The sequence below is a fragment of the Phyllobates terribilis genome, unplaced genomic scaffold (assembly GCF_046119375.1).
Source record: "Phyllobates terribilis strain yellow unplaced genomic scaffold, ASM4611937v1 Scaffold_5__5_contigs__length_657084704, whole genome shotgun sequence".
In the NCBI taxonomy this organism is placed as follows: domain Eukaryota; kingdom Metazoa; phylum Chordata; class Amphibia; order Anura; family Dendrobatidae; genus Phyllobates; species Phyllobates terribilis.
In genome coordinates this window covers 424,292,328-424,319,311 of record NW_027362765.1, presented here as the reverse complement: position 1 = coordinate 424,319,311, position 26,984 = coordinate 424,292,328, and the positions used below count along the sequence as shown (strand labels likewise).

Here is a 26,984-nt window from a genome sequence, read left to right as displayed (position 1 = left end):
ACACCTTTCTTTCCCTGTCTATTCTGTCTTTGAGTCTGACTTCTATATAAGCTAAAGTATTCTCTTTTATGCTCTTGGAGATTCTTCAGTGTGACTTAGCTGTCGCCATGCAGATCCAAGGCCCAACCTTTTCATTTTCACCCAGTGCATATTAAGCTTTAAAGGGGTGGTCCGAAACTAATGTTGATTTTCATCCTAAATGTCTATTTATTTTAATAACATAATCTAATATGGCTTAATTAAAAAGGCCCTACCCTTCCCTCTCTAATCTAACTGCTTTATTTAATTTTTTTTATCTATTTCTGTTTTGATGACGCTTTGTTTGAGAGACCCAGTGCATGCTGACATACTCAAATGGGATGTCATCAGGGGGCAGAAGAGGCGGTCACTGCTACAGCTTCTGTCCCCACACTGAAACGAAGGGTCATCAGAGACATCCTTTTCAGGGGATGGGCTACTCCCTCCTCTACTGAGCAAATGTCGCTTGTCAATTCTCAGTATGCTTAGTATGAGCTCCTTTCTTACTGTGCAATATTCTTCTTTGTGCGCAGTGACAGTGCGCTCCCTCGCCGGCACTAATGAGAAGAGAGCGCATTGTAAAGAAATTACCCGGCAATGTAAGTGTATTCAGCAAGGCCAGAAACAGTCTAGTCGGATCGTGGCCAGGAGCATGCATATCACATGCTTGCGGTCACATGATCGCCGTTCCCGGAGCTAACACCGGAGAATCCTCATAGTGTGCAGTGCTCGCGATGTGAGGATTCACAAGTCTGCAGTCACATATAGTGACCGCAGACTTATAGTTTTAGATGGGACAATCCCTTTAAGTACTCAGGTGGTATTTCTACCATACCAAGGTAAATTGTAACAAATACCAGCCATCACTGAATATAAAAGAATATAAAAGGTTTTTCTAAGAGGGGAGATATTATTTTTCAACCTTCTTAAAAGTTCCATCTTTTATTACTTTTCTAGTTATTTTCTCCCTGCTACATCAAGCGTATCAAAGTTTGATTATCTCAATGTTGAGTAATCGTCCCCTTTTCCTTGTTTTTCTCTTTCTTCACTTTCCATCTTCCCTTTTTTCTTTTTCTTTTTATTGTTTACTTTGAAAATGTATAATAAAAATGGAAATGTTAAAAAAACAAATGTCAAATAAAAAAATGCATTTAATATGAACTAGATTTAAATAATATGTTGCTTTCTGATGTTACATTCTTTTCAATAAATTATAGTGCAATGATCATAAATCTCACGACTCTGAATGTGTCACCACTAGCATAATATCATAATATCGTTCTATATTTTGCGCTGGTGCATGATAGATGTAATCCTCAGAAGTAATTAACTTATGAAGTGTGTTCACTACAGCAGCCATTGTTAAGGACATTGTTGAATATTTTTTTTTCGACTTTCAATCCTTGGTGAAGGAGTCTATAAATTCTTGACTGCTTTTTAATCTTGAGAGGTCGTAGCACCCAGTGCACATTATGAGTGAGGTTCCAAGGTTCTATTTCATTTCTATGATCCGTTCATCAAAGCAATGTTTTTCAATACTTCCCAGTACTTTTCTCATTTACTTTGGTTTTTACTAAACGGCACAAATAATTTTTTTTTGTGTCCCTGAAAGTTTTCACAGCAATAGCCAGGTTGTGCCATTTTATAACAGATGGTTGCGATTTTCAATTTATAGGATTTATTTAACCCTGTGTTACGAAACAATGGACGACAAGAAATATTATATTGAAATCTCGTTGATCTTCATATTTCCAAGGAAATAGTGGTATAAAATAAAAAAAGTCATAAAAAGGTGATAGCTTAGTTTTGGAATTATGAGGGTTCTGTTCCCTATACCTGTGGGGGAGGTGGTCTGTACTTATATGTTATATCTAGCAGCGTTATGGGAAATTCAATAGAGAAATAGCAAAAGTAACAATTACCAAACGTTGTCTACTGTACTAGTAAGTGGACAATATTACATTTTGTATGTAAATGTCTTAGAAATGGGATTTCCATAAAAAGAATGTCACATCTATAGGAATATGTGTAAGAACCTGACCCTCTGCTACATCTGGTGAGGTGGTAACTGGCTGCTGCATCCTGGCATCCATTTTTTTTCTACTCAATTTCCTCAATTTCTTGTATCCTAATGGCTACATTAATCTTTATAACATACTTGCCAACTTTTGGTTATGCTGCTCTGATATTCAAGTAAATACAATATTTTTCCCAAACGACACTCCCTGTTTTAGACCCCTCTACACCTTTACAGCAGTCATTCTGTGCTGACAGAGTTCCTTTAAATCAGGCTCTGATTTCAACTTAAAGGGGTATTACCATCTCCAAGATCCTAACCCAATATGTAATAGGTGTAATAATAAAAATATTAGCAAATATCTCCAATTAAAAATGTGGTATAGTTCTTCTGATTTGCTATGTCGCATACCCCATGTGTAGGGCATTGCAGTAGCTTAGGTATCCATGGTTATGACCACTAACAGCTAACGAACTGTCATATGAGTGGTCATAGCCATGGATACCAAAGCTATTACAATGCCCTGCACATTGGGAAAGCGATATAGCGAATCAGAAGAACTATACTACATTTCTTATTGGAGATATTTGGTAATATTATCATTATTACACCTACTACATATTGGGAGAGGGTCTTGGAGATGGGAATAATCCCTTTAAGCTTAAGAAGTCATCTTCCAAGAAGTAAATCAGGGTGCTGAGGTGTTGGTGAGTTGTCATCACTAGTAAAGTAATTACAGACAATCAGTGATTATACTGGGCTACATCAGAGAATGGAGATGCAGAGTAGACTCTACAAGACGATGGCTGTTGATTAGTGTTGAGCGAGCATGCTCGACACAGCTCGGTACTCGACCGAGCATCTCGCAACTCGGGATGTTCGGCGAGCACCGAGCATTTCCGGGTTACTAGGGCGGGAGCTCAGGTCTCCTCCCTGCATGTTTGGCGCTCTTTACAGAGCCAATGAACATGCAGGGATTGCCAGCCAGTCACTGTAATGCCACAGCCATGTTGTTTGTTGGCATTACAGTGAGTGGCTGGCCGCACAGCGTCACTTCGAGTATTTAAAACCGTGCGCCGCTATCTTGGACACTGTCGCTCCGAATCAGACAGTGTAGGGAGAGTGCTGCAGACCTAGGGAGAGATTTATAATGCAAAATAGTTAGTGTAGGGTCTCTAATGCCTGCAAAATCAAACAAACAGTCCTTCTCAGGACTAATATTCATCCCAGATATCAGGCAGGCAGGCTGTATAGGAGACGCAGTGGTTATACCAACAAACACTGCATTACAGTCCTGTGTGCTCCTGGTGGTCAAATTACTAGACTTATCCCCTGGTCTCAGGGGCCAGGGAAAATCCTTTTTTTTTCATCTAAATCCTGTATTTTTTTTTCCTCAGTCAGACTGTACAAATACGCGTCTTATTAACCTTTTGGTACTCCCCCCCCCCCAAAAAAAAAACCACATTGAGTGTGTCTGTGACTGTTCAGACACAAATACACTGTGTGCAGAATTATTAGGCAAATGAGTATTTTGATCACATGATATTTTTTATACATGTTGTCCTACTCCAAGCTGCATTGGCTTGAGAGCCAACTACCAATTAAGTAAATCTGGTGATGTGTGCATCTCTGTAATGAGGAGGGGTGTTGACTAATGACATCAACACCCTATATAAGGTGTGCTTAATTATTAGGCAACTTCCTTTCCTTTGGCAAAATGGGTCAGAAGAGAGATTTGACGGGCTCTGAAAAGTCCAAAATTGTGAGATGTCTTGCAGAGGGATGCAGCAGTCTTGAAATTTCCAAACTTTTGAAGAGTGATCACCGAACAATCAAGCGTTTCATGGCAAATAGCCAACAGGGACGCAAGAAGCGTGTTGGCCAAAAAAAGGCGCAAAATAACTGCCCATTGAGGAAAATCAAGCGTGAAGCTGCCAAGATGCCATTCGCCACCAGTTTTGCCATATTTCAGAGCTGCAACGTTACTGGAGTATCAAAAAGCACAAGGTGTGCGATACTCAGGGACATGGCCAAGGTAAGGAAGGCTGAAAAATGACCACCTTTGAACAAGAAACATAAGATAAAACGTCAAGAATGGGCCACGAAATATCTTAAGACTGATTTTTCAAAGGTTTTATGGACTGATGAAATGAGAATGACTCTTGATGGGCTAGATGGATGGGCCAGAGGCTGGATCAGTAAAGGGCAGAGAGCTCCACTTCGACTCAGACGCCAGCAAGGTGGAGGTGGGGTACTGGTATGGGCTGGTATCATCAAAGATGAACTTGTGGGACCTTTTCGGGTTCAGGATGGAGTGAAGCTCAACTCCCAGACCTACTGCCAGTTTCTGGAAGACAACTTCTTCAAGCAGTGGTACAGGAAGAAGTCGGTATCGTTCAAGAAAAACATGATTTTCATGCAGGACAATGCTCCATCACATGCATCCAACTTCTCCACAGCGTGGCTGGCCAGTGAAGGTCTAAAAGAAGAAAAAATAATGACATGGCCCCCTTGTTCACCTGATCTGAACCCATAGAGAACCTGTGGTCCATCATAAAATGTGAGATCTACAGGGAGGGAAAACAGTACACCTCTCGGAACAGTGTCTGGGAGGCTGTGGTGGCAGCTGCACGCAATGTTGATCAAAAACAGATCAAGCAACTAACAGAATCTATGGATGGAAGGCTGTTGAGTGTCATCATAAAGAAAGGTGGCTATATTGATCACTAATTTTTTGGGTTTTTGGTTTTGCATGTAAGAAATGTTTATTTCTAAATTTTGTGCATTGATATTGGTTTACCTGGTGAAAATAAGCATGTGAGATGGGATTATATTTGGTTTTTATTAAGTTGCCTAATAATCCGGCACAGTAATAGTTACCTGCACAGACAGATATCCTACTAAGATAGCCAAATCTAAAAAACACCCCACTCCAACTTCCAAAAATATTAAGCTTGGATATTTATGAGTCTTTTGGGTTGATTGAGAACATAGTTGTTGATCAATAATTAAAATAATCCTCTAAAATATAACTTGTCTAATAATTCTGCACACAGTGTATATCTGTTTAAAATATTCTGGTGTAGGCCAGATAACTAGAACTGTGGTTTTCCTCTTCCATGGTTCAAATCTGGGTGTAATCCACCTTTTTGCATAAAAAAAACAGTAATAGTGTCTCCCTGACTGTTCAGACACAAATATATCTGTTCAAAATATTCTGGTGTAGGCCAGATAACTAGAAGTTTGGTTTCTCAGTTCCATGGTTCAAATCTCAGTATTATGCAGCTTTTGGCCTTTTTTACATAAAAAAAAACAGTAATAGTGTCTCCCTGACTGTTCAGACACAAATATATCTGTTTAAAATATTCTGGTGTAGGCCAGATAACTAGAACTGTGGTTTTCCTATTCCATGTCTTCCATGGTTCTAATCTCCTTTTAGTGTAAGCTATTTTACTTCATTTACAATGGGCAAGTCGCGTAGCAAGGGACGTGGAACTGGATGTTCTGGTTATGGTGCATGTAGAGGACAGGGCCATGGCCAAGGTGAAAATGTGCCACAACCAACAGCCACATCTTCTCGCTCCCACTTCTTGACCGAATTACTAGGGAAGCACACTACAACACCAGTATTGCGAACTGATCAGTGTGAACAGGTTATTAATTGGATAGCAGATAATATTTCCAGTTACCTGGGCACCACCACCTCCGGTCTGTTTTCCACACGGTCAAGTTTTAGTAGCCGTGAGTCTCGACCGCATACTCCTCCTCACCCTGATGCTCCTTCCTCCCACCATGCCGAGTGTCGTCAGACAGCAACTGATCCCACACTTGGACACTCTGAAGAGCTGTTCACTGGTCCATTTCCATATTTGTGCACCTCACCTGCTCCGCTTGAAGTGGTGGAAGAGGAGATCCCATGTAGCGATGCCCAAATATTTGAACAGCCACGGCCAAAGGAAGTCGACACTGGCAATTTGTCACAAGAAGTGGATGATGACGAGACACAATTGCCACGAAGTGAGGAGGAGGATCGTGGTGCGCAAGTGGAAGAGGAGGAGGTGGTGGATGATCTAGTAACTGACCCAACGTGGCAGGAGGACACGCAGAGCGAGGCCAGCAGCACACAAGGGGAGGGTGGCAGAGTACCCCAACAGGCAGGAAGAAGCAGTGTGGTGGCCGCCACAGAAGGTGAGCAACAGTTCCCTGCAACACCAACACGAGGGACGTTGCCAGTACAACCGGTAGGTCTTCCAGAGTCTGGAATTTTTTTAAGCCTCTGCTGATAGCCCCAAAAAGGCCATTTGTACCACCTGCCATGCCAGCATCAGCAGGGGTGACAAAACTACCAGCCTGACCACCACCAGCATGATCAGGCACATGTCAGCAAAGCACCCAACTTTGTGGGGCGAAACCCAGGGTCCACGACCGGTGTCAGTGGGTGTCACCACTGCTTCTTCCGCTGTTGTGCATGTAAGAGAACCCCCTGTTGTGCGTGCAAGGCAATCCCCTGTCCATACTGCATGCAAAGATGCCCCCTCCTCTCAGTCTTCACTTGTTATGGTAGTTTCTTAAGAAACAGCATCAATGTCCACGTCCACGTCCCACCGCAGCGTTCAATTGTTAATATCCAAGAGCTTTGAACGAAAACGCAAATTCGCAGCCAACGCCCCACAGGCCACAGTCCTAAATTCGCACATTTCACGACTGCTTGCGTTGGAAATGCTGCCTTTTAGGCTGGTGGACATGGAATCCTTCCGCAACCTTATGGCGGTGGCCGTCCCTCGGTACTCGGTCCCCAGCCGACACTATTTTGCCCGGTGTGCCATCCCTGCACTACACAAGCACGTGTCCAAAAATATCTGCCATGCCCTCAACAACGCAGTTACTGGGAGAGTCCACCTGACAACGGACACAGGGACGGTACATATCCCTGATGGCACACTGGGTAAACATAGTGGAAGTCGGGACCCAGTTGGACCTTGGGACGGAATACATCCTCCCCAAACCGAGGATTGCGGGCCCTATGTCAGTCAGAGTTGCCCCCACAGTGTACAGCTCCTGCGCATCATCCTCCTCCTCATGTTCAGCCTCCATCTCAGATATCACCACATCAGTTACAAGCTGGAAGCACTATAGTACTGCCTCAGCCAAGCGACAACAGGCTGTGCTGAAACTCATAAGCTTAGGTGATAAACCTCACACTGCTTGTGAGTTGTGGACAGCTGTGAAAGAGCAGGCAGATCTGTGGCTGAGACCGCTAAACCTACAACCAGGCATGGTCGTGTGTGACAATGGCCGTAACCTGGTGGTGGCTCTGAGGCGAGGCGAGATCATAAACGTACCATGCCTGGCTCATGTGCTTAACCTCGTGGTTCAGCGGTTTCTTAAATCGAAGTTTTCGTAAAAGTACGCCGCCTGTCAGCTCATTTTCGGAAGTCGGCTACAGCTTCCGCCGCCCTTGCTGTGTTTCAGCAGCATTTGCAGCTTCGGGCACACCGACTGGTGTGTGATGTCCCCACATGTTGGAACTCTACCCTCCACATGTTGGAAAGGATTTGTGAGCAGAAGAGAGCAGTTGTGGAGTACCAGCTGCAACAAGACCGTCGATGTTCAGGTCAGACTCCACACATAAGACCTCAGGAGTGGACCTGGATGTCTGACATATGTACCATCCTGACAAACTTTGAAGAGTCCACCAAGATGGTGAGTGGCGATGATGCCATCATTAGCGTCAGCATCCCACTTGTCGGTCTTTTGCAACGCTCTCTGCAGAGAATTAAAGAGGAGGCATTGCAGCCAGAGTATGATGAGATGGATCAAGAAGCCGTAGCGGGCGATTACACACAGCCCAGCCTCATCTCATCCCAACGTGCATTGGGGGACAATGAGGGAGAGGAGAAGGAGGAGGAGGAAGAACAGGAGCTGGTATCATGCGCTGTAGACGGTAGTACCTGTACAACTGTCATACCGTCGGTTCAGCGTGGGTGGCCTGAGGACAGGGGGGAGGAGGAGAGCAGGGTCAGTCGTCATCTTGGTGAGGACACGAAAGTCTTGCCCGTTACCAGTCTGGCACTCATGGCTGACTTTATGTTACGCTGCCTTACCCGTGACCCTCGCGCTGTCAAAATGTTGGGTGACAGTCATTACTGGTTGGTGACACTTTTAGACCCCCGCTACAAGGAGAACTTTTACTCTCTTATTCCTGAGGTGAAGAGGTCTACAAAAATGTGGCAGTACCAGAAGGCCCTTGCTGCAGAACTGTTAAAAAAATTCCCATCTGAACACGCATGTGGCAGAGGTCACAGTTCGTTGATCAACCAAGGCGTACAGGCGAGAGACGCAACTCCAAACCAGCAGAGGCAGGGGAACACTGTCAACATTCTGGGACAGTTTTCTGAGACCTGCCCAGCTTACAGACCCTGAGGCGCGGGGTACTCTCACTAGGAGTGGAAAGTTTCAAAAGATGGTGCGGGAGTACCATGCCGACAGTACCAGCATCCTCTGTGATTCCTCTGTGCCTGTTAATTATTGGGTATCCAAGCTGGACACTTGGAATGAACTTGCTCTGTAAGCCTTGGAGGTCCTGGCCTGCCCTGCCGCTAGCGTGTTATCGGAGCGTGTTTTTAGTGCCGCTGGGGGAATTATAACTGATAAGCGCACTCGCCTGTCAACTGACAATGCTGACAAGCTGACCCTTATCAAAATGAACAAGGGCTGGATTGGGCCAGACTTCTCATCACCACCAAATGACAGCAGAGTAACATAAAGTCAAATCCACTGTGTTATTTCGGGAGGTGTATTCCCATGGACCGCTTCACACCCACACATGGGTATACGCTTCCTCATTTCGGCTGTATTTTGCTCTTCTCCTTATCCTCAGCCTCCACCACCACTATACCACCAGGGTGACCGTGGTCCGTGTTGCCAGCATTGAAAGTTCCTCCATCCTAATTTTTGATTTTTGTCAGCTTTTGCTTGGAAGGCATAGGCAAAGACTATGTGAGACCCACTCCCCAATAATGGGAATAATGTTTTGAATATGCTGTACTGCATGGCTCTTGTTTGACAGCATTGCAAGTTCCTCCGTCCTAATTTTTGGCAGCTTTTGCTTGAAAGGCATAGGCAAAGACTATGGGAGAGCCACTCCCCAATAATGGGAATAATGTTTTGAATATGTTGTACTGCATGGCTCTTGTAAGGGGCATGAAAACCGTCTTGTTATGCTACTCTGAACTCCACGTCTCTTCCAAGGGGCATTAAAACCGTCTTGTTAAGCTACTGCGACCTCCACCACTTTTCCAAGGGGCATTGATATTGTCTTTTTATTCTACTGTGACCTCCACGTCTCTTCCAAGGGGCATTGATATTGTCTTTTTATTCCACTGCGACCTCCACCACTCTTCCAAGGGGCATTGTTATTGTCTTTTTATTCCACTGTGACCTCCATGTGTCTTCCAAGGGGCATTTAAACCATCTTGTTAAGCTACTGCAACCTCCACCGCTCTTCCAAGGGGCATTAAAACCATCTTGTTAAGCTACTGCGACCTCCACGTCTCTTCCAAGGGGCATTAAAACCGCTTTGTTAAGCTACAGCGTCCTCCACCACTCTTCCAAGGGGCATTAAAACCATCCTTTTAAGCTACTGCGACCTCCACCACTTTTCCAAGGGGCATTAAATCCGTCTTGTTAAGCTACTGCGATCGCCACCGCTCTTCCAAAGGGCATTAAAACCGTCTTGTTAAGCTACTGAGACCTCCACCACTTTTCCAAGGGGCATTAAAACCGTCTTGTTAAGCTACTGCGACCTCCACTACTTTTCCAAGGGGCATTAAAACCATCTTGTTAAGCTGCTGCGACCTCCACCACTTTTCCAAGGGGCATTGATACTGTCTTTTTATTCCACTGTGACCTCCACGTCTCTTCCAAGGGGCATTTAATTCGTCTTGTTAAGCTACTGCGACCTCCACCGCTCTTCCAAGGGGCATTAAAACCGTCTTGTTAAATCACTCTGAACACCACAGCTCTTCCAACGTGCATTGAAATGTTGTTTTTAATTAACTCTAACCTCCACGACTCTTCCAACGGGCAATGCATTTACTCCTAATTTTAGCCAGCTTTTGCTTTTCAATGCATAGGCGAACACTAAGGGAGACCCACTCCCCAATAATGGGTGGAAGGTTTTTAGTACGCTGTAATCCACATCTGTTTCAAGGGGCATTGCAGTTCCTCATAATTTTTGGAAAACCTTCCATTCACTGCTTAGGCCAACAGTGTACAGTAGACCCAGTTGCTTTAAATGGAAAAAACGGTTTAGTTAAGGCCCTCTGACCTCCATGTCACTTCCAAGGGGCATTGGAGTGCCTCGAAATTTTTGGTAGGCATTGCACTCACTGTATGCCCTATAACTGTGTAGCCAAACCGCTCCTTTTGGTACAGAAGCATATCTAGCAAGACATGTGTGGTTGACTGGCCTGATATTGATGTGAATGGTCCCTGTTCCTCCTGCTCTTTCTCCTTCGCCATCACCTCATCCATCATTCATCACCTGAAGCTTTGTTTTAACGGGAGTCATAGAACTGGGATAGTAGCAGGAAAACATCCAGCAATCCTCGGAGGAGGTAGGATATGCGCCAAAACGCTGACCACCTCAGGCCTAGCCGCTACTACATACCTGCGCTTGCATTCCAAGGAACAGAAAGCTAAGGAGATGGATGGCCTCATGATCATGAATAAATTGTGCAGGACGCCGACCACTGCTGCTGTCTACCTTCTGAACTTTGTGTTGAAGCCTGAATGACCCAGGACCTGCAGTCCTCTATGTCTGGGGGACGTGTTGCATCTCAGTGTCCAACTGTGTCCCGGCTTCCACAATATTAACCGAGTGTGAAGGCGTGAGATGGACCATCCCTGGCCAAATTCACTTGTCCACGAGTTCGTGGTTAGACTATCCTTCAAATAGGGGTGGCTGGGGACCGTTTATGGACACCCTGCCGCCCCCAGGTGGCTGGGGACCGTGTGTGGACACCCGGCCGCGGGGCGGCTGGGGACTGAGTATGGATACCAGGCCGCCGACGCAGCCATGACGTGGTGGCCAGATTCCGCCTCCACATGCCTAAAAGGCCCAATTTCAAGTGCAAGCAAGCTAGCAGTATGGTATTGCAGCCTGGGGGTGGGTGGGTGGCAGGCTGCCCACTTTCGCTTGCATTCCAAGAAAACAAAGCAGATGCTAACTTCTATCATCATCTTGCTCCTCACCTTGGCACTCTCAACTCCCCTGATGGAGAAGCCAGGCCCACCGGAGGAGTCTGGTGGGCTCGGCCAATGCTGCCCTAAAGCAGGCCAAGCTAAGAAAAGTGTGGGGAAGGTTACCGGGACAAATAGGGGCGGCTGGGGACCGTTTATGGACACCCGGCTGCCCCCTGGCAGCTGGGGACCAAGCGTGTAGACCCGGCCTCCGGGCGGCTGGGGACTGAGTATGGATTCCAGGCCACCGATGCAGCCATGACGTGATGGCCAGATTCCGCCTCCACATGCCTAAAAGGCCCAATTTCAAGTGGAAGCAAGCAAGCAGTATGGTATTGCAGCCTGGGGGTGGGTGGGTGGCAGGCTGCATACTTGCGCTTGCATTGCAAGGAATGGGGGAGGTACAATTGAACACTGCCCTGGGACAAGGACTTGCACGGGGATATTTGCAAGTCTGCATCCTCTGATGCGGCAAGGATCACTTCTGATGGACACATTTTTAGGCAGTGAACTGGGTGTCAGAGATGCTTCCAGGGGTCTTCCCCATGCTGTTCCCATGTCTTTTCAGCACTGTATGCATGTGTCACACAGCACATGGCCAGATAAGGTTGTAAAATGTTAAAATGACATTTCCTGGTGAATGCATTTGTCACGGTTGAAAGCAATACAAAAGTGCAAAAACGCATAAAAAATGCTACTTGTGAACATAGCCCAAGGTGTGGAGGAGTATTTTTGTTTTTGGTTATTTATTTTACCTTATACACAAGTCTTTACCCTGGAAAGGTTGTTCCTTAACATATTTCACAGGAAAGCAGCTTCAGTTTAATTTTTGAACGTTTTATTGTGAGCCCGTAAAAGTGGCTTAATACCTCTGACCACGTTGCTGACAGCAGTGACCCAGGGGGTCAGAAATGCTTCCTGGGGTGATCCCCATGCTGTCCCCATGTCATTTGAGCACTGTCACTATCGTTTTGGGCACTTTTTAGGCTTTCTACAGACTGCCGGGGGTGCCACCGCAAAAATGCTCGGGTCTCCCATAGACTAACATTGGGCTCGTTGCTCGGGTCGAGCACCCGAGTATCACGGTGAGCTCGGCCCGAGCTTCGAGCACCCGAGCATTTTAGTGCTCGCTCAACACTACTGCTGATGCTATGACAGTCAGAACATGCTGAGAACTTGTAAGGAGTGATACGTTGGGGATTCACTGAAGTTAGAGAAAGGCATGCCAGTGATCTTTAAATCTAAAGCTTTGTCAAAAGCAATAAAAAAGGATTTTGGGGGTATGTCAAAAGTAAAAGAAAAGTCAAAGATGCTATAGGATTTTTACAGGATGAAAATGGAGAAATGGTAAGAGAGGATGTTGAGAAGGCCGAACTTTTTAATTCCTATTTTGCATCTGTTTTCTCTCAGAAAGAAAATGTAACATCAACTGATCTTCACTGTCCTTTTAAAGGAATAGAGGAATCCAAGTTATCTGTAAAGAGAAAGATTGTGAGGGAATATTTAGCTAACATAAATGAGTTCAAGTCTCCAGGTCCAGATGAATTACACCCCAGAGTACTGAAGGAGATCGTAGAAGAAATTTTAGAACCACTCTCCATAATCTTTGAAAATTCTTGGAGAACAGGAGAAGTCCCAGAAGACTGGAGAAGAGCAAATGTTGTTCCTATCTTCAAAAAGGGGAAGAAGGTGGACCCAGGGAACTATAGGCCGGTGAGTCTGACTTCTATACCAGGAGAGATCTTTGAACAAATTATTAAACAACATGTATGTAAGTACATGGATAAGAATGAAGTGATTAACCAGAGTCAGCATGGGTTTGTAACTAACAAGTCATGTCAGACTAACTTAATTTCCTTCTATGACAGAATCACTGACTGGGTGGATCAGGGAAATACTGTAGATATAGTATATCTTGACTTCAGCAAAGCATTTGACAAAGTATCTCACACCATCCTTATTGAAAAAATGACCAAGTATGCAATGGACCAGGCAACTGTTAGGTGGATTCATAACTGGCTTAGTGATCGGACTCAAAGGGTGGTTGTAAATGGCTTCACATCCAGCTGGATGAATGTCTCAAGTGGGGTACCACAGGGCTCGTCCTGGGACCTGTATTGTTCAACATCTTTATCAATGATTTAGATGAAGGAATTGAGGGTAAACTGATTAAATTTGCTGATGACACAAAGCTAGGAGGGATAGCTAATACTAGAGAAGAGAGAGAGAGGATTCAAAAAGACCTAAATAAACTGGAGCAGTGGGCAGCAACCAACAGAATGGTTTTTAACAGGGAAAAATGCAAAGTACTACATCTGGGCAATAAAAATGAAAAAAGCATATACAGAATGGGAGGAATAGAGCTAAGCAACAGTACATGTGAAAAAGACTTAGGTATACTAATAGATCATAGACTGAACATGAGTCAACAGTGTGATGCAGCAGCAAAAAAGGCAAATACAATTCTGGGATGTATTAACAGAAGCATACAGTCTAGATCACGTGAAGTCATTATCTGTCTTTACTCCTCTTTGGTCAGACCTCATCTGGAATACTGTGTACAGTTTTGGGCACCACATTTTAAAAAAGACATAGACAAACTGGAGCAAGTTCAGAGAAGAGCGACCAGAATGGTGACTGGTCTGCAAACCATGTCCTATGAGGAACGGTTGCAGGATTTGGGAATGTTTAGCTTGCAAAAAAGAAGACTGAGAGGAGACTTAATAGCTGTCTACAAATATGTCAAGGGCTGTCACATTGTAGAAGGATCATCTTTATTCTCATTTGCACAAGGAAAGACTAGAAGCAATGGGATGAAACTAAATGGGAGGAGACACAGATTAGATATTAGAAAAAACTTTTTGACAGTTAGGGTGATTAATGAGTGGAACAGGCTGCCACGAGAGGTGGTGAGTTCCCCTTCAATGGACGTCTTCAAACAGAGGCTGGACAGACATCTGTCTGAGATGATCTAGTGAATCCTGCTTTGAGCAGGGGGTTGGACCAGATGACCCAGGAGGTCCCTTCCAACTCTACCATTCTATGATTCTATGATTCTACAAATGGATAAGTGCTACCAGCTTCAAGATGGAGGCCAGGGAAAACGTGCCCAGTCTGGTAGGAGAAGAGACCAGGACTGCCTGGGTTGGCTTAAAAAAAACAGTTTGTACACAAGGGCTTAAAAAATTGAGAGTAGAAGTGACTGCTTGATAAAGTCCATGTGTCAGCGAATCAGCCTTACTAAGAAACGTGTTTGACAGCTATAATGCAAGAAAACTCTGGGTGCAGGAGGTTGCTCTGGCCTCGGTACACCGCATTCTATTTTTTTGGCAGGAGAAAGATGTTTCAGGAGACAATGTTGTTTACAGTTGAAAGTGATGTTTACGGGATAGCAGTTGCACTTAGGCTCTTGTAACCAAAAAAAACCCAAAGAACTTTCTATCACATAAAAAGGGATCTTAAAAATAAAGTAACTTTTTTTTTATTAATCTAACACTGCTATCACTATGCACATGTATTCCAGTACATTATATGGTAAAATTAATGGTGTCATTCAAAACTACAACTCATCCCACAAAAAACAAGCCCTATGTGGTCAGTGAAATATAAAAGTTATGGCCTCTGGAAGAAAAGGAGGAAAAAATGAAAGTGCAAAAAAGCCCTCAGAAAATTGTCTGGTTGGGAAGGTTAAAGCGGTTGTCAGCTTTTCACAACCTTTTATAGTTGATGATCACATCTTGTCCTACTATAGATGGGTTGATCTCATTGTCAGTCTTCAGGAAAGCACCAGGGAGCAGTGAGATTCTGATGACTGACAGTTCGGGCCAGCAGCAATGATTAGCAGCTGGTACAAACCTAGCACGCTGCAAGCAGAGGTAGCTTTTCCTATTTTGTATTGGAAGAGCACAATGGTACTGAAGTTGGCTGAATCCTGCCATCTTTAGAGCTGCACTTGCAATCTCTGTAGCAAAGAGCTTGCAAATGCTGTACTCCTTGCCTAGAAAAACAGCCACCTCTGATAAATTGAAGCGGTAGATAGTGACATAAGAAATGAGCCATAGAAAAGAGAATTAAAAATCCTCTCTGTTCTTAAAGGGAATTTGTCACCAGGTTATTGACAATCTGAGAAAAGCATGATGTAGGGGAAGAGACCCTGATTCCAGCGATTTGTTACTTGCTGGGCTGCCTGCTATCATTTTGATAAAAATCCCTGCTTTATAAGCTGCAGATCTACCAGTTCTCTGAATGCTGAGTCCTGTATAACCCCGCCCACACCACTGATTGGCTGTGTACACAGAAGACTGCGAATCAGTGGTGTGGGCAGGGTTATACAGGACACAACATTCAGAGAACTGGTAGATCTGCAGCGGATAAAGTATGATTGTTGTCAAAACTACAGTAAGCAGTTCAATAAGTGAGGCATCACTGTAATCAAGGTCTCTACATCATGCTGCCATCAGATGGGGTAGCAAAAACCTGGTGACAGATTCTTTTTAGGAACGGACAGGATTTTTAATAAGTGGTAAATTGCAAAGCTGCTTTGTTTTTACAATCACTTTGCAATTTTAGCTATTTACGATGATTTCAAAAACCCCTTTTAAGACTACGAGCGTCACCACAGGCAAAAGCCATGGCATAACCTTAGAAGTCAATGTGCTGACCATAACATGCTTGGATTTGTTCTTTCTCCTACTCAACTAAGTATAGTAGCAAACTGCTAATCCACTCTATCCCCTCTCTTCCCCCATGTATCATATATAGACGTGGTCAAAATTGTTGGTACCCCTTGTTTAATGAAAGAAAAATACACAACGGTCACAGAAATAACTTGAATCTAACAAAAGTAATAATAAATTAAAAATCTATGAAAAGGAACAAATGAAAGTCAGTCATTGCTTTTCACCCCTGCTTCCACAGAATAAAAAAAAAAATTAAACTCATGAAATAGGCCTGGACAGAAATAATGGTACCCCTGAAAATAATGTGACAAAAGGGACATGTTAAATCAAGTTGTGTCCACTAATTAGCAAAACAGGTGTCTACAATCTTGTAATCAGTCAGTGGGCCTGTATATAGGGCTACAGATACTCACTGTGCTGTTTGGTGACATGGTGTGTACCACACTCAACATGGACCAGAGGAAGCAAAGGAAAGAGTTGTCTCATGAGATTAGAAGGAAAATTATAGACAAGCATGTTAAAGGTAAAGGTTATAAGACCATCTCCAAGCAGCTTGATGTTCCTGTGACTACAGTTGCACATATTATTCAGAAATTTAAAATCCATGGGACTGTAGCCAACCTCCCTGGACGTGGCCGCAGGAGGAAAATTGATGACAAATCAAAGAGACGGATAATACGAATGGTAACAAAAGAGCCCAGGATAACTTCTAAAGAGATTAAAAGTGAACTTCAAGCTCAAGGAATATCAGTGTCAAATCGCACCATTGTTGTCTGACTTTCATTTGTTCATTTTCATAGATTTTTAATTTAGTATTACTTTTGACAGATTCAAGTTATTTCTGTGACCATTGTGGGTTTTTCTTTCATTAAACGAGGGGTACCAACAATTTTGACCACATGTGTATATGGAATATAAGTTGTAAGGTGGAACCTAAAATCACAGCTGACATCTCCACAGAAGCTTTATTCTATTTTCTTCAAGTACATTTGGTATATTTCTTCATTTAGGAGATACCTGGAAATATATATTTTTTCTTCTCTGGTCTGGTTAAAATCTCAGCTTTGTATCACGAGAGGCAATAACAATGTCACAGGTTGAGATGTTGGTGATGATTTCAGAGGTGTTGATTGGTGTGAAGGTGTTGAATTTGTTTGTAAAAGTCACATTTATATCTGCTAAAACCACATGGGCAATGAATCCCATGTTTGCCCTTTTACAATAATAAGAAACTGCAAAAGTAGCATAATATGTATTCATGTATTAAAAAAGAGTACAAAATCTTTAGCTGTGCTAACTATATATCAAAAGGACCCTTAGGCCATGTTCACATTATATTGGGGGCCACATGTTAGTGTTTCCATCTTAAGCCATGAAAAATAGGATTTGGACTGACCCCCTGATGCACTCGTTCACTGTAATGAAATGGAAGGAGTAACTTTGTGCTTTCCCTTTGTCTCCTTTTCCGTAGTGTGCATCCTTTATAAGGCAGGTACAAAAGCATGGTCGAGAGGGAAATTCGAACATGTGGCCCGAATGTAAAGAGAACTCAGCCTTATAGGGATATTCCTATCTCCAGGATCCTCTCCCATTATGTAGTAGATGTAATAATAATAATATTAGCAAATACATCCAGTTAGAAATGTAATATAGTTTTTCTTATTCTCTGTCTCTTTCCTAATGTGCAAGAATATAGTGACAGTTAGTTGCTAGTTGTCATAACCATGTATACCTAAAGCCCTGCAATTTCGGCACATCAGGAAAGTGACACAGCGAATCAGAAAAACTATACTAAATTTCTAATTGAAGTTATTTGCTAATATTATTATTACACCTACTACATATTGGGATAGGATCTTGGAGATGGGAATACCCCTTTAAGTAAAAGGCTTTTTCCTAGAATGAGTGCCACTTTAATCCATAGGATGTGTCTAGAATCATATTGCAGCAGTATACTCAGTTTATAGTAGCTACAGTGTCTTGAAATAGTATACATACCCCGTCAACTTTTCGGAATTTTTTTCACGTTAAACCCACAAATTTAAATGTATTTTCTTTGTATTTTACGTGATATATCCACACAAAGTAGCAAGTATTTGTGAAGTGTAAAGGAGATAATACTTATTGTATAAATATTTTAATAATATAAATCTGAAAATTGTGACGTACATTCGTATTCAGCCCACTGTAGTCTGAATAAGGAAACCAAAAAGTTTTGGAGCGGAACAAAAATAAGTCAATATCTTTGATCACATGGTGCCTTGACATCTTGGCACGGGAACTTCCTGTGTTGAAAAGAGGGGCAACAAGTGGCCACATCCAGCTGAAATTTTAATCAATATCATGTACAAATATTTTGGTTTGCTTTTGCTACAAATTAAAAAAATATATTTTTTTCCCTGGAAAACCCCTAATCAGTATTATTGGGCAGCAAAATATGTAACACAGTCCCTACCTATTATGTTCCAGATATAATACTGGCATCTTGTTGCAGTAGGGCCATTGAGCCCTCTTAAATATTGGGAAATTGCAACTGCTGAACCCCTTGTGTGTACATTAAGTCCCATAAATCTATGTAACATTGATTGCATAGATAGAATAGGTATTCTTTCTGTGTGTGTGTATATATGTATATATGTGTGTGAAGACTTATAGAAAATGTTTGACCTCTGTCACTGCCAACAAAGGATATATAACAAAGTATTCAGATGAACTTTTGTAATTGACCAAATACTTATTTTCCACCAAAATTTGAAAAAAAATTCTTTCCAAATCAGACAATGTGATTTTCAGGATTTGTTTTCTCATTTTGTCTCTCATAGTTGAGGTCTACCTATGATGTCAATTACAGGCCTCTCTCATCTTTTTAAGTGGGAGAACTTGCAAAATTGGTGGCTGACTAAATACTTTTTTCCCCACTGTATATACATTGTGACAAAGTCACTGAAAGTGTGCTGGAGGGGAGATATGTTTCACTGAGGCTATTACCTTCAGTGATGAGAAACCTGGAAGTCTTCTCCTGCATGTTATGTGCTGAGAGGGTTAATCAACCATTTGTAATGGGTCAGTTTTTTGTGAACGACTATAGAGCGGTTGGGAGGTCGTTCACCATATCTCCACCCCAGGGTGTGGTCTGGAATTTAAACACTTGGCTTGTTGAGGCATTCAGTGTTCAGTAGATCTGGAGAGAGTAACTCTAGATCTGTTTGCGTGTAACTATCCTGAACCATGTGGAGTTGCTGAATTCTGAGCAGGCAGATCCCTGCTACCACAAAGACTGTGCTTTGTGTTACCATTTTGTTTTGGTTTCCTGTTTTGCCCAAAGGGCCTTGTTTTACTTTTATGGACTCAATGTTGGTTTATGCCTCACTTTAATAAACCAACAAGACATTTAACGACACAGTGTACCTGTGTCTACCTCTGTGTGTAGCTGAGTGAGCGATCTACCACAGGTGGCGGTAGAAATGCGGGCAAGATCCCCAGGAAATGATGACAGACAACATGGAGGACCTGATCAAGCACCTTGGGAAAGCTCAGCAGGAGACAAGAAAGCTGCTATTGCAACAGATCCACCAATGCCAGTAGCAACCAGACCAGCTCCGACAGCAGCAGCAGCAGATGGAGTTGCTTGTAGAGGCGGTTTGTGGGAGGCCGGGAGCCCCTCCCCCAACTCCAGGTGAGTATTCGTATGTATGGAAAGCGGTAAGATGAGCCATACAAAAAATGACCTGGGTGATAATGTGGAAGGGTTTTTGACTGTGTTTGAGCGGGTGGCAGAAGTGGGAGATGCTGCCGCCGGAGCAGTGGGCGGAGGTGCTGGTGCCCTATCTGACTGGTGAGCCCCAAAAGGCTGCTTATGATCTGGCCTTACAGGATGCCCAGGAATATTTAAAGTTAAAAACTGAGACATTGGCACATGCTGGAGTGATTATGTCAGTCAGAGCCCAAAGGGTTCACCACTGGGCATATTATGGTGATAAACCCCCTCACTCCCAAATGTTCGACCTTCTGCTTCTTGTGCAGAAGTGGCTGTAGCCAGAGTTCTCCACTTCAGCCCAGATGGTCGAGTGGGTTGTCATGGACAGATTTTTGCACTCCCTTCCTAGGCCGGTGCATACCGGGGTTGCCTAGGGAGACCCCCGGAATGCGAACAAACTGGTTGGTTTAGTGGAGAGATACCAGGTGGTTGAGAGGTCCCTAAGGAAGCCGGGCAGTTTTGCATCCCCATACTGGAGTACCCAGAAGGAGCCTGAACCTCTAAAGAGGGGTAGTAGAGCCACAACTGAGGGGAGTCCAAGGTCCCAAGGGGTTGCTGAGGGGTTGTCAAAGACCACTGGGAATGACTTGCTCTGCTGGAGGTGTCATGGTCCTGGACATAAGCCGCCTGTTGTCCTATGTCCTCTGAACAAATGGACTGCAGCATAGGGACGCCTGCAATGTGGACTATCAGCCCAGTGAAGGGCCGCAGTCATGTCCCGTGACCATAAATGGGGTTCTGGTGTCTGGACTTTTGGACTCGGGGAGTTTGTTGACTCAGGTAAGGGTCCCCACACACATAACACATCCCCATGAGTTTATCCCTGGGAAACACGTGGGCGTCCGCTGTATCCATGGGGACACCAAGTACTACCCCATTGCCCAAGTGACTATAAAAATGAACCATGGGACTGGGTCCCATATGGTCGGGTGATCAGAGACTCATTACACTCAGTTATAATCGGGCGAGACTTCAGGCTGTTCTGGGACTTGTGAGCAAAGGCGGGGGTATCCACTAACTCAGACTGGACCCGGTTCATCTACGAAGAATCCACATTACAGTCAGAGGCAGATGAGTTCCCCCTGTGTGTCCTTGCTGGCGATGAGGATGAGACAGGGACCCATGAGAATGAGATTCCTGAACTGGGGATTTCTTGGGGGGAATTTTGGCACTGCACAAATGCAGGATTTTACATTGAAAGGTGCATTTGACAATGTGACTGTGATAAATGGGGTTGCTCAAGAGCCGGGGGCTGACACCAGGTTCCCATATTTCACCTTAAATGATGAGCTGCTCTATTGGGTTTCTAAACCAAGAGGGTAAGTGATAGAGCAGTTGTTGGTGCCGGGTTCCTATAGACGTAGGATATTAGATTTGGCCCATTCACATGTCTTAGGTCGGCATCTGGGAGTAGGCAAACCCCAAGAGCAGGTCCTGCAGAGGTTCTGGCCTGAGTGTCACTGAGACATTGTTAATTTCTGCCGGTCTTGGCCTATTTGTCAGCTAACTGCTCCCGTGTCCCACTTCCGGTGTCCTCTGGTCCCGTTACCCATTATAGAGGTTCTGTTTGATTGAATTGCCATGGACCTTGTAAGGCACTTAGTTAAGTCCGCCAGGGGTAACCAATACATACTGGTGATGCTGGACTATGCCACATGGTACCCAGAGGCGGTACCATTGAGAAACTCCCCTGCCAGGAGTATAGCCCGAGAGCTGGTACATATCTTCTCCCAGACGGGCCTGCCAAAGGAAATCCTGACAGTCCAGGGAACTCCTTTCATGTTGAACGTGATGAGGGAGTTGTGTAAGGCTCTCCAGATTACAAAACTCAGGACATCAGTGTACCATCTGCAGACGGACGGCCTGGTAGAGAGGTTCAATAATACCCTAAAGTCCATGCTTAAAAACAATGTGGAGAAGGATGGCCGAGACTGGGATTGCCTACTCCCTTACCTGCTATTTTCCACTAGGGAAGTTCCCCAGGCCTCTATGGGGTTTTCACGCTTCGAGTTGCTTTACGGATGGCACCCTCGGGAACTGTTGGTCTCGGGGACAGTTGGCCATTGTGAAGGAGACCAGGGAAGCCGAGCTAACACTCCACTGGAGCGTCATCGAGCATGTGGCCCAGATGCAAGACCAGATCGTGAGGGTGATGCTGATTGTAAGAGAAAGCCTCCTTCAAGCACAAGGACCCAGGCATGGGTCTACAATTGATTGGCTAGACTAAGACAGCTTAGCCCTGGAGACCAGGTGTTGGTGTTGATCCCCACAGTGGAGAGTAAATTCCTGGCCAAATGGCAAGGGCCATACAAGGTGGTTGAAAAGTTGAGTGACAAGGTCCAATAACAAGGCAACCTGCTCAAATCTTGGCGAGACAGGGAACAGGTGGAAGCTACGTGCCTGGGGGCCCATCAGTGACGAGAGCTGCTTCAGCGGAACCGGGACCTGTTTTCAGTGCTGCCAGGTTATACGCAGGTGGTAGAGCATGAAATCTTAACGGAGCCCCAAGTGAGGGTGAATCAAAGGCCATATCGGATTCCCAAAACCCACCGTGAGGTGATCTCCAAGGAGATGAGGAGAATATTGAGCCTGGGCGTCATCAAGGAATCAAAAAGCAAAAGCGACTGGTTCAGCCCCATTGTCCTTGTGCCGAAGCCAGATGGAGAATGGCGGTTCTTTAATGACTACAGTAAGCTGAATGAAGTGTCAAAGTTCGACGCATATCCAAGGCCCCAGGTCGATGAGCTTATTGAGAGGCTAGATTCAGCCAGATATATCACCACCCTGGACCTAACAAAAGAGTACTGGCAAATTCTCCTGTCCCCAAAGTGCCAAGGTGAAGATGGCCTTCTCTACTCCTGACAGGTGCTTTCAGTACACCAGGATGCAGTTCGGTCTGCAGGGAGCCCCAGCTACCTTCCAGAGGGCCATGGACTGGATACTAGACTTTCAAAAAATATATACTGCCGCTTACCTGGATGACATTGTGATATTCAGACCGGATTGGGGAGATTTACAGAATATCCAGGCAGTGCTGGATGCACTAAGGAAGGCATGGTTTACAATAAACCCAAAGAAGTGAGCCATGGGGAGAGAAAAGGCAAAATACTTGGGCTACTTCATCGGACGGGGAGAAATAAAGCCGCAAGAAAATAAGGTGGAGGCTATCCAAAATTAGCCACAACCGAACTCCAACGAGCAAGTTCAGGCGTTTCTGGGAATTGTGGGATATTATCTGCGATTTATCCCGAATTTCACCATGATAGCCGCCCCCCTGACTGATCTTCTTAAGGGCATGAAGACATCGATGGCCAAATGGTCCTCTGAAGTGGCGATGGCATTTCAGGAGTTGAAGCTCGTCCTATGTAAACAGCCAGTCTTAGTAGCGCCTGATTTCACTAAGGAGTTTGTGGTTCAGACGGACTCCTCCAAAGTCGGTTTGGGAGCTGTGTAAACTGGGACAATATCCTGAGACATAAAACTACACAAAGCAAATGGGAGACATTTATTAGCATCCAGAATAGGACCTGTGCACAATATATACCCTATGGGAATAAACATGCTAGAAATAGGAGGAAACCACTATGGCTAAATAGGGCTGTAAGGGGCGCAATAAGTGACAAAAAGAAAGTATTTAGAGAACTAAAGCAAGTAGGTAGTGATGAGGCATTAAATAAATACAGAAAATTAAATAAATTCTGTAAAAAACAAATCAAGGCAACAAAAATTGAGACAGAGAGACTCATTCCCAGAGAAAGTAAAAATAATCCCCAAATATTCTTTAACTACATAAATAGTAAGAAACTAAAAAATGATAGTGTTGGCCCCCTTAAATATAGTCTGGGTGAAATGGTGGATGAGGATGAGGAAAAAGCCAATATGCTAAATGATTTTTTTTTCACCAGTATTTACACAAGAAAGTCGCATGACAGAAAACATGATCAGTGATAACAAAAATTCTGCATTAAATGTCACTTGCTTAACCCAGCAGAAAGTACGGCGGCGTCTAAAAATCACTAAAGTTGACAAATCCCCGGGCCCGGATGGGATACACCCACGACTACTGCAGGAATTAAGTAACGTCATAGATAGACAATTATTTTTAATCTTTAAAGATTCCATAATAACAGGGTCTGTACCGCAGGACTGGCGTATAGCAAATGTGGTGCCAATATTCAAAAAGGGGACAAAAACTGAACTTGGAAATTATAGGCCAGTAAGCTTAACCTCTACTGTGGGTAAAATCCTGGAGGGTTTTCAAAGAGATGCTATACTAGAGTATCTGAAGAAGTATAACCTCATGAGCCACCCCCGTAGTGTTCGAGTTCGGTTCGGTTCGTCGAACACCCGTGTGTTCGCCGAACTGTTCGTCGAACTGTTCGTTGAACACCTTCGAACACCATTAAAACCAATGGCAGGCAAACAAAAACACATAGAAACACATAGAAAACACCTTCAAAGGTGTCCAAAAGCTGACAAACTGCTCAGAAGACATAACTAACACATGGAAAAGTGACAAGTACATATAGTCATGCGAAAAGAAAAGAGGTGGAGGAGTAAAAGGAGGGGGAGACACAGATATAGGCATGTCATGCCCTTCTAAAATCCAAAAAGTGAGAAGCCGACACGGCCAGTCCGCTCCTGCCCGTGCCACCTCCGTGTCGCCAGGTTTGTGCCAGAGCCGCGGTGAACCCTGACGGCCAGCCCCCCTCTCCCAATACTGGTGCCTGTCCGCTGGTGGGTCGAGCGAGCCCCCCTGTGGTGGAGGCAGCTCTAAGCTTTTTAATTTAAATTGTCTCTCTAATTTGAATGAATACACTTTAAATCCATTTACAAGGATCTATTGGAGGGCAAGTCTTATGCCAGCAGCCGCGTAATTCCAGCTCCAGTAGCGTCCACTAAAGCTGCTGCAGTTAAAAAGCTTTTATAAGGATCGAGCTCGGCTGTCCACCGCAAGGCATCCTACTGCCAGTCCCAGCCCCTATGCCTTGGGGTGCCTCCTGATGCTCTTCACTAAGTATCCCATGGTCCCGAATCATTTCCTTTGAAAAAATTAAGTGTCTAAACTACAGGTGGTGTAGCTTGCTTAACAGCCGGGATAATCCGCTGACTAGCAGACACTGCTACTAGGCACAAAGTATTTCCTGGGCTAGATGCAGTTAAAAATTTGTAATTCGATACTCTCGTTGGATGCTGAGAAAGCATTCCATAGAGTCTCCTGGCACGCCATATATGATTCTCTTAAAAAGCTTGGGGTAGGGGTCTAGGGGACCCTTTTATAGCCAAAATCACGGCCCTGTATCGCAATACGTCACCTAGGCTGAAGATAAATGGAACTGTAGCACCCTGAGGGCTCGGTTGCTACAGACGTATTGCACCTCACCCAGAGGTGTGATATCTCACTCTCAGGTCATGCCCTTCTAAAATCCAAAAAGTGAGAAGCTGACATGGCCAGTTCGTTCCTGCCCGTGCCACCTCCGTGTCGCCGGGTTTGTGCCAGAGCCGCGGTGGACCCTGACGGCCAGCCCCCCTCTCCCAATACTGGTGCCTGTCCGCTGGTGGGTCGACCCCCCCCGCGGTGGGGGGGGGTAACATCTGCAGAAGAAAACTAAGCCAAACTAAGATGTCGACTTCTTTTCGTGGACAATGTGATACGATCCCTTTCTTACGGACACGCCCATCGCTACAAATTCCAGATGAGGCACAAAAACAGCAGGTGCTTCAGCGGATATCAAGTGCTCCTTCAAGTGGGCTCTCCTCCACCTCAATTTCAACATCACAAATACTCCAGTCCTCAGAGGTGTCACCCCAATCGCACTTGCTTCCTCACAGCTCCCAAGTCTCCAGCTGCCCGTCTGAGTATGGGGTAACACAGATGGTTGAGTCTGCAGAGCTGTTTACTCATACTATAGCCTGGGAAACGGAGGTCTGCTCCAGAGCTTCTGTTAATCCAGACGAGGAAATGATCTGCACTGATGCCCAGAATCTTTATAAGTCGGATCCAAGACCAGATGAAGAAGGTTCTGAGCATAATGTAGACCCTCGTTCCCAAACTGTCACTCCTGTTGGTGGAGACAATGATGAAGACGATGATGAGACTCAAATACCTGATTGGAGCGACAACTTGACTTTTCGGTCAGGGCAGGAAGAGGTTGGCTTTGAGGACGACGGGTGTGATAACACACAGGGTGATGATGACGAGGTTGGAGATCCCACTTACTGTCAACCCACAGTCAGCCAGTCGATGAGGTCAACGGAGGAGGTGGAGAAGGATGTGACTAGCCCAGGGGATGGGGATGACTTGGTACCCGGGCCTTTGCCTGGCCTTGGGGATGTCGCGGTGGTCGGCTCCCTGGCCCGTACCCTGGGGTCACTCTTTAAAAGAGTGGATAGTTGTTAATTTTATAAGAGTTCGTGACGCCACCTGTGGTATCTGGTGAGAAGCACCAGCGCTGCAGCAGTCCACTGAGACCCGTGATAAGGCAGCTCGATGGTATAGCTCCCCACAGGTGGAGCTAGGTCTCAGGGCGGCGTATGCAGGGGGAATGCAGGACAGGCGAGACCCAGCTGGGTCAGAGCAAGAACAGAAACGGACACGGTAGTCACTTCAGTACCTTTTACTGGAGGAAATTCAGGCACATCACGGAGCACTGTAGGGTGAAGGGTGAATATCAGGATCCTCCCCAATGAGCGGGTGTAGGGCCTCCTGTTTCTTGCCTCTGCGTAGTAAGTTTCTGACCTGCCTAGAGCTAGGCCTAACTTTGTCTCTGTCCTGCGCTGGCTGACCTTGTGGTAGGGCCTTCTCTTGGAGTTCACGCTTTCACTATGCGGGGCCTAAGCGTCTCCTGGCTCTGTTACGTATTAGCACCTTAGCGATCCTGGGACTTGTAGTTCTCCAGGGATTCCGGTTATGCCTTACTGAATCTAGCTAGCAGGAGCCTCGTGCTCCACTGCTGAACTATTAACTGAGTTCTCTAGACTAGACTGAGCTCCATTGCAGACTGACCTCTCTTAGGCTTCTCTACTGCAAGAACTCTTCAGAGGAACTGAACTGCCTAGCTCCACCTTCCCTATTTATATCCCTAATGGGCTCCCTCTACTGGTCTGAGGTGGAAGGTGGAGATGTGTGAATGTTTATGGGGGCCTCTTGTGGAGCATTCCATCAATACACTCTTCTAGGATCTGTGATACCAAGCACAGCGGGGCGTCACAGATGCTATTGACGACGAGGTTAGGTTGCGCCTTCCTGGACAGAGACGGAGTACTGGAA

At 44.9% G+C, this 26,984-nt stretch overlaps 1 protein-coding gene across 1 annotated transcript in view; it reads left to right on the top strand.

Annotated features, from left to right (window-relative positions):
• The window catches only part of LOC141271601 (DNA nucleotidylexotransferase-like), a 279,576-nt gene that overhangs the window by 117,256 nt on the left and 135,336 nt on the right, over positions 1–26,984 (top strand). The window contains exon 3 of the mRNA XM_073681645.1: positions 23,064–23,090. Within this exon, the coding sequence (XP_073537746.1) occupies positions 23,064–23,090 (27 nt within the window). The remainder of the gene's footprint in view (positions 1–23,063; positions 23,091–26,984) is intronic.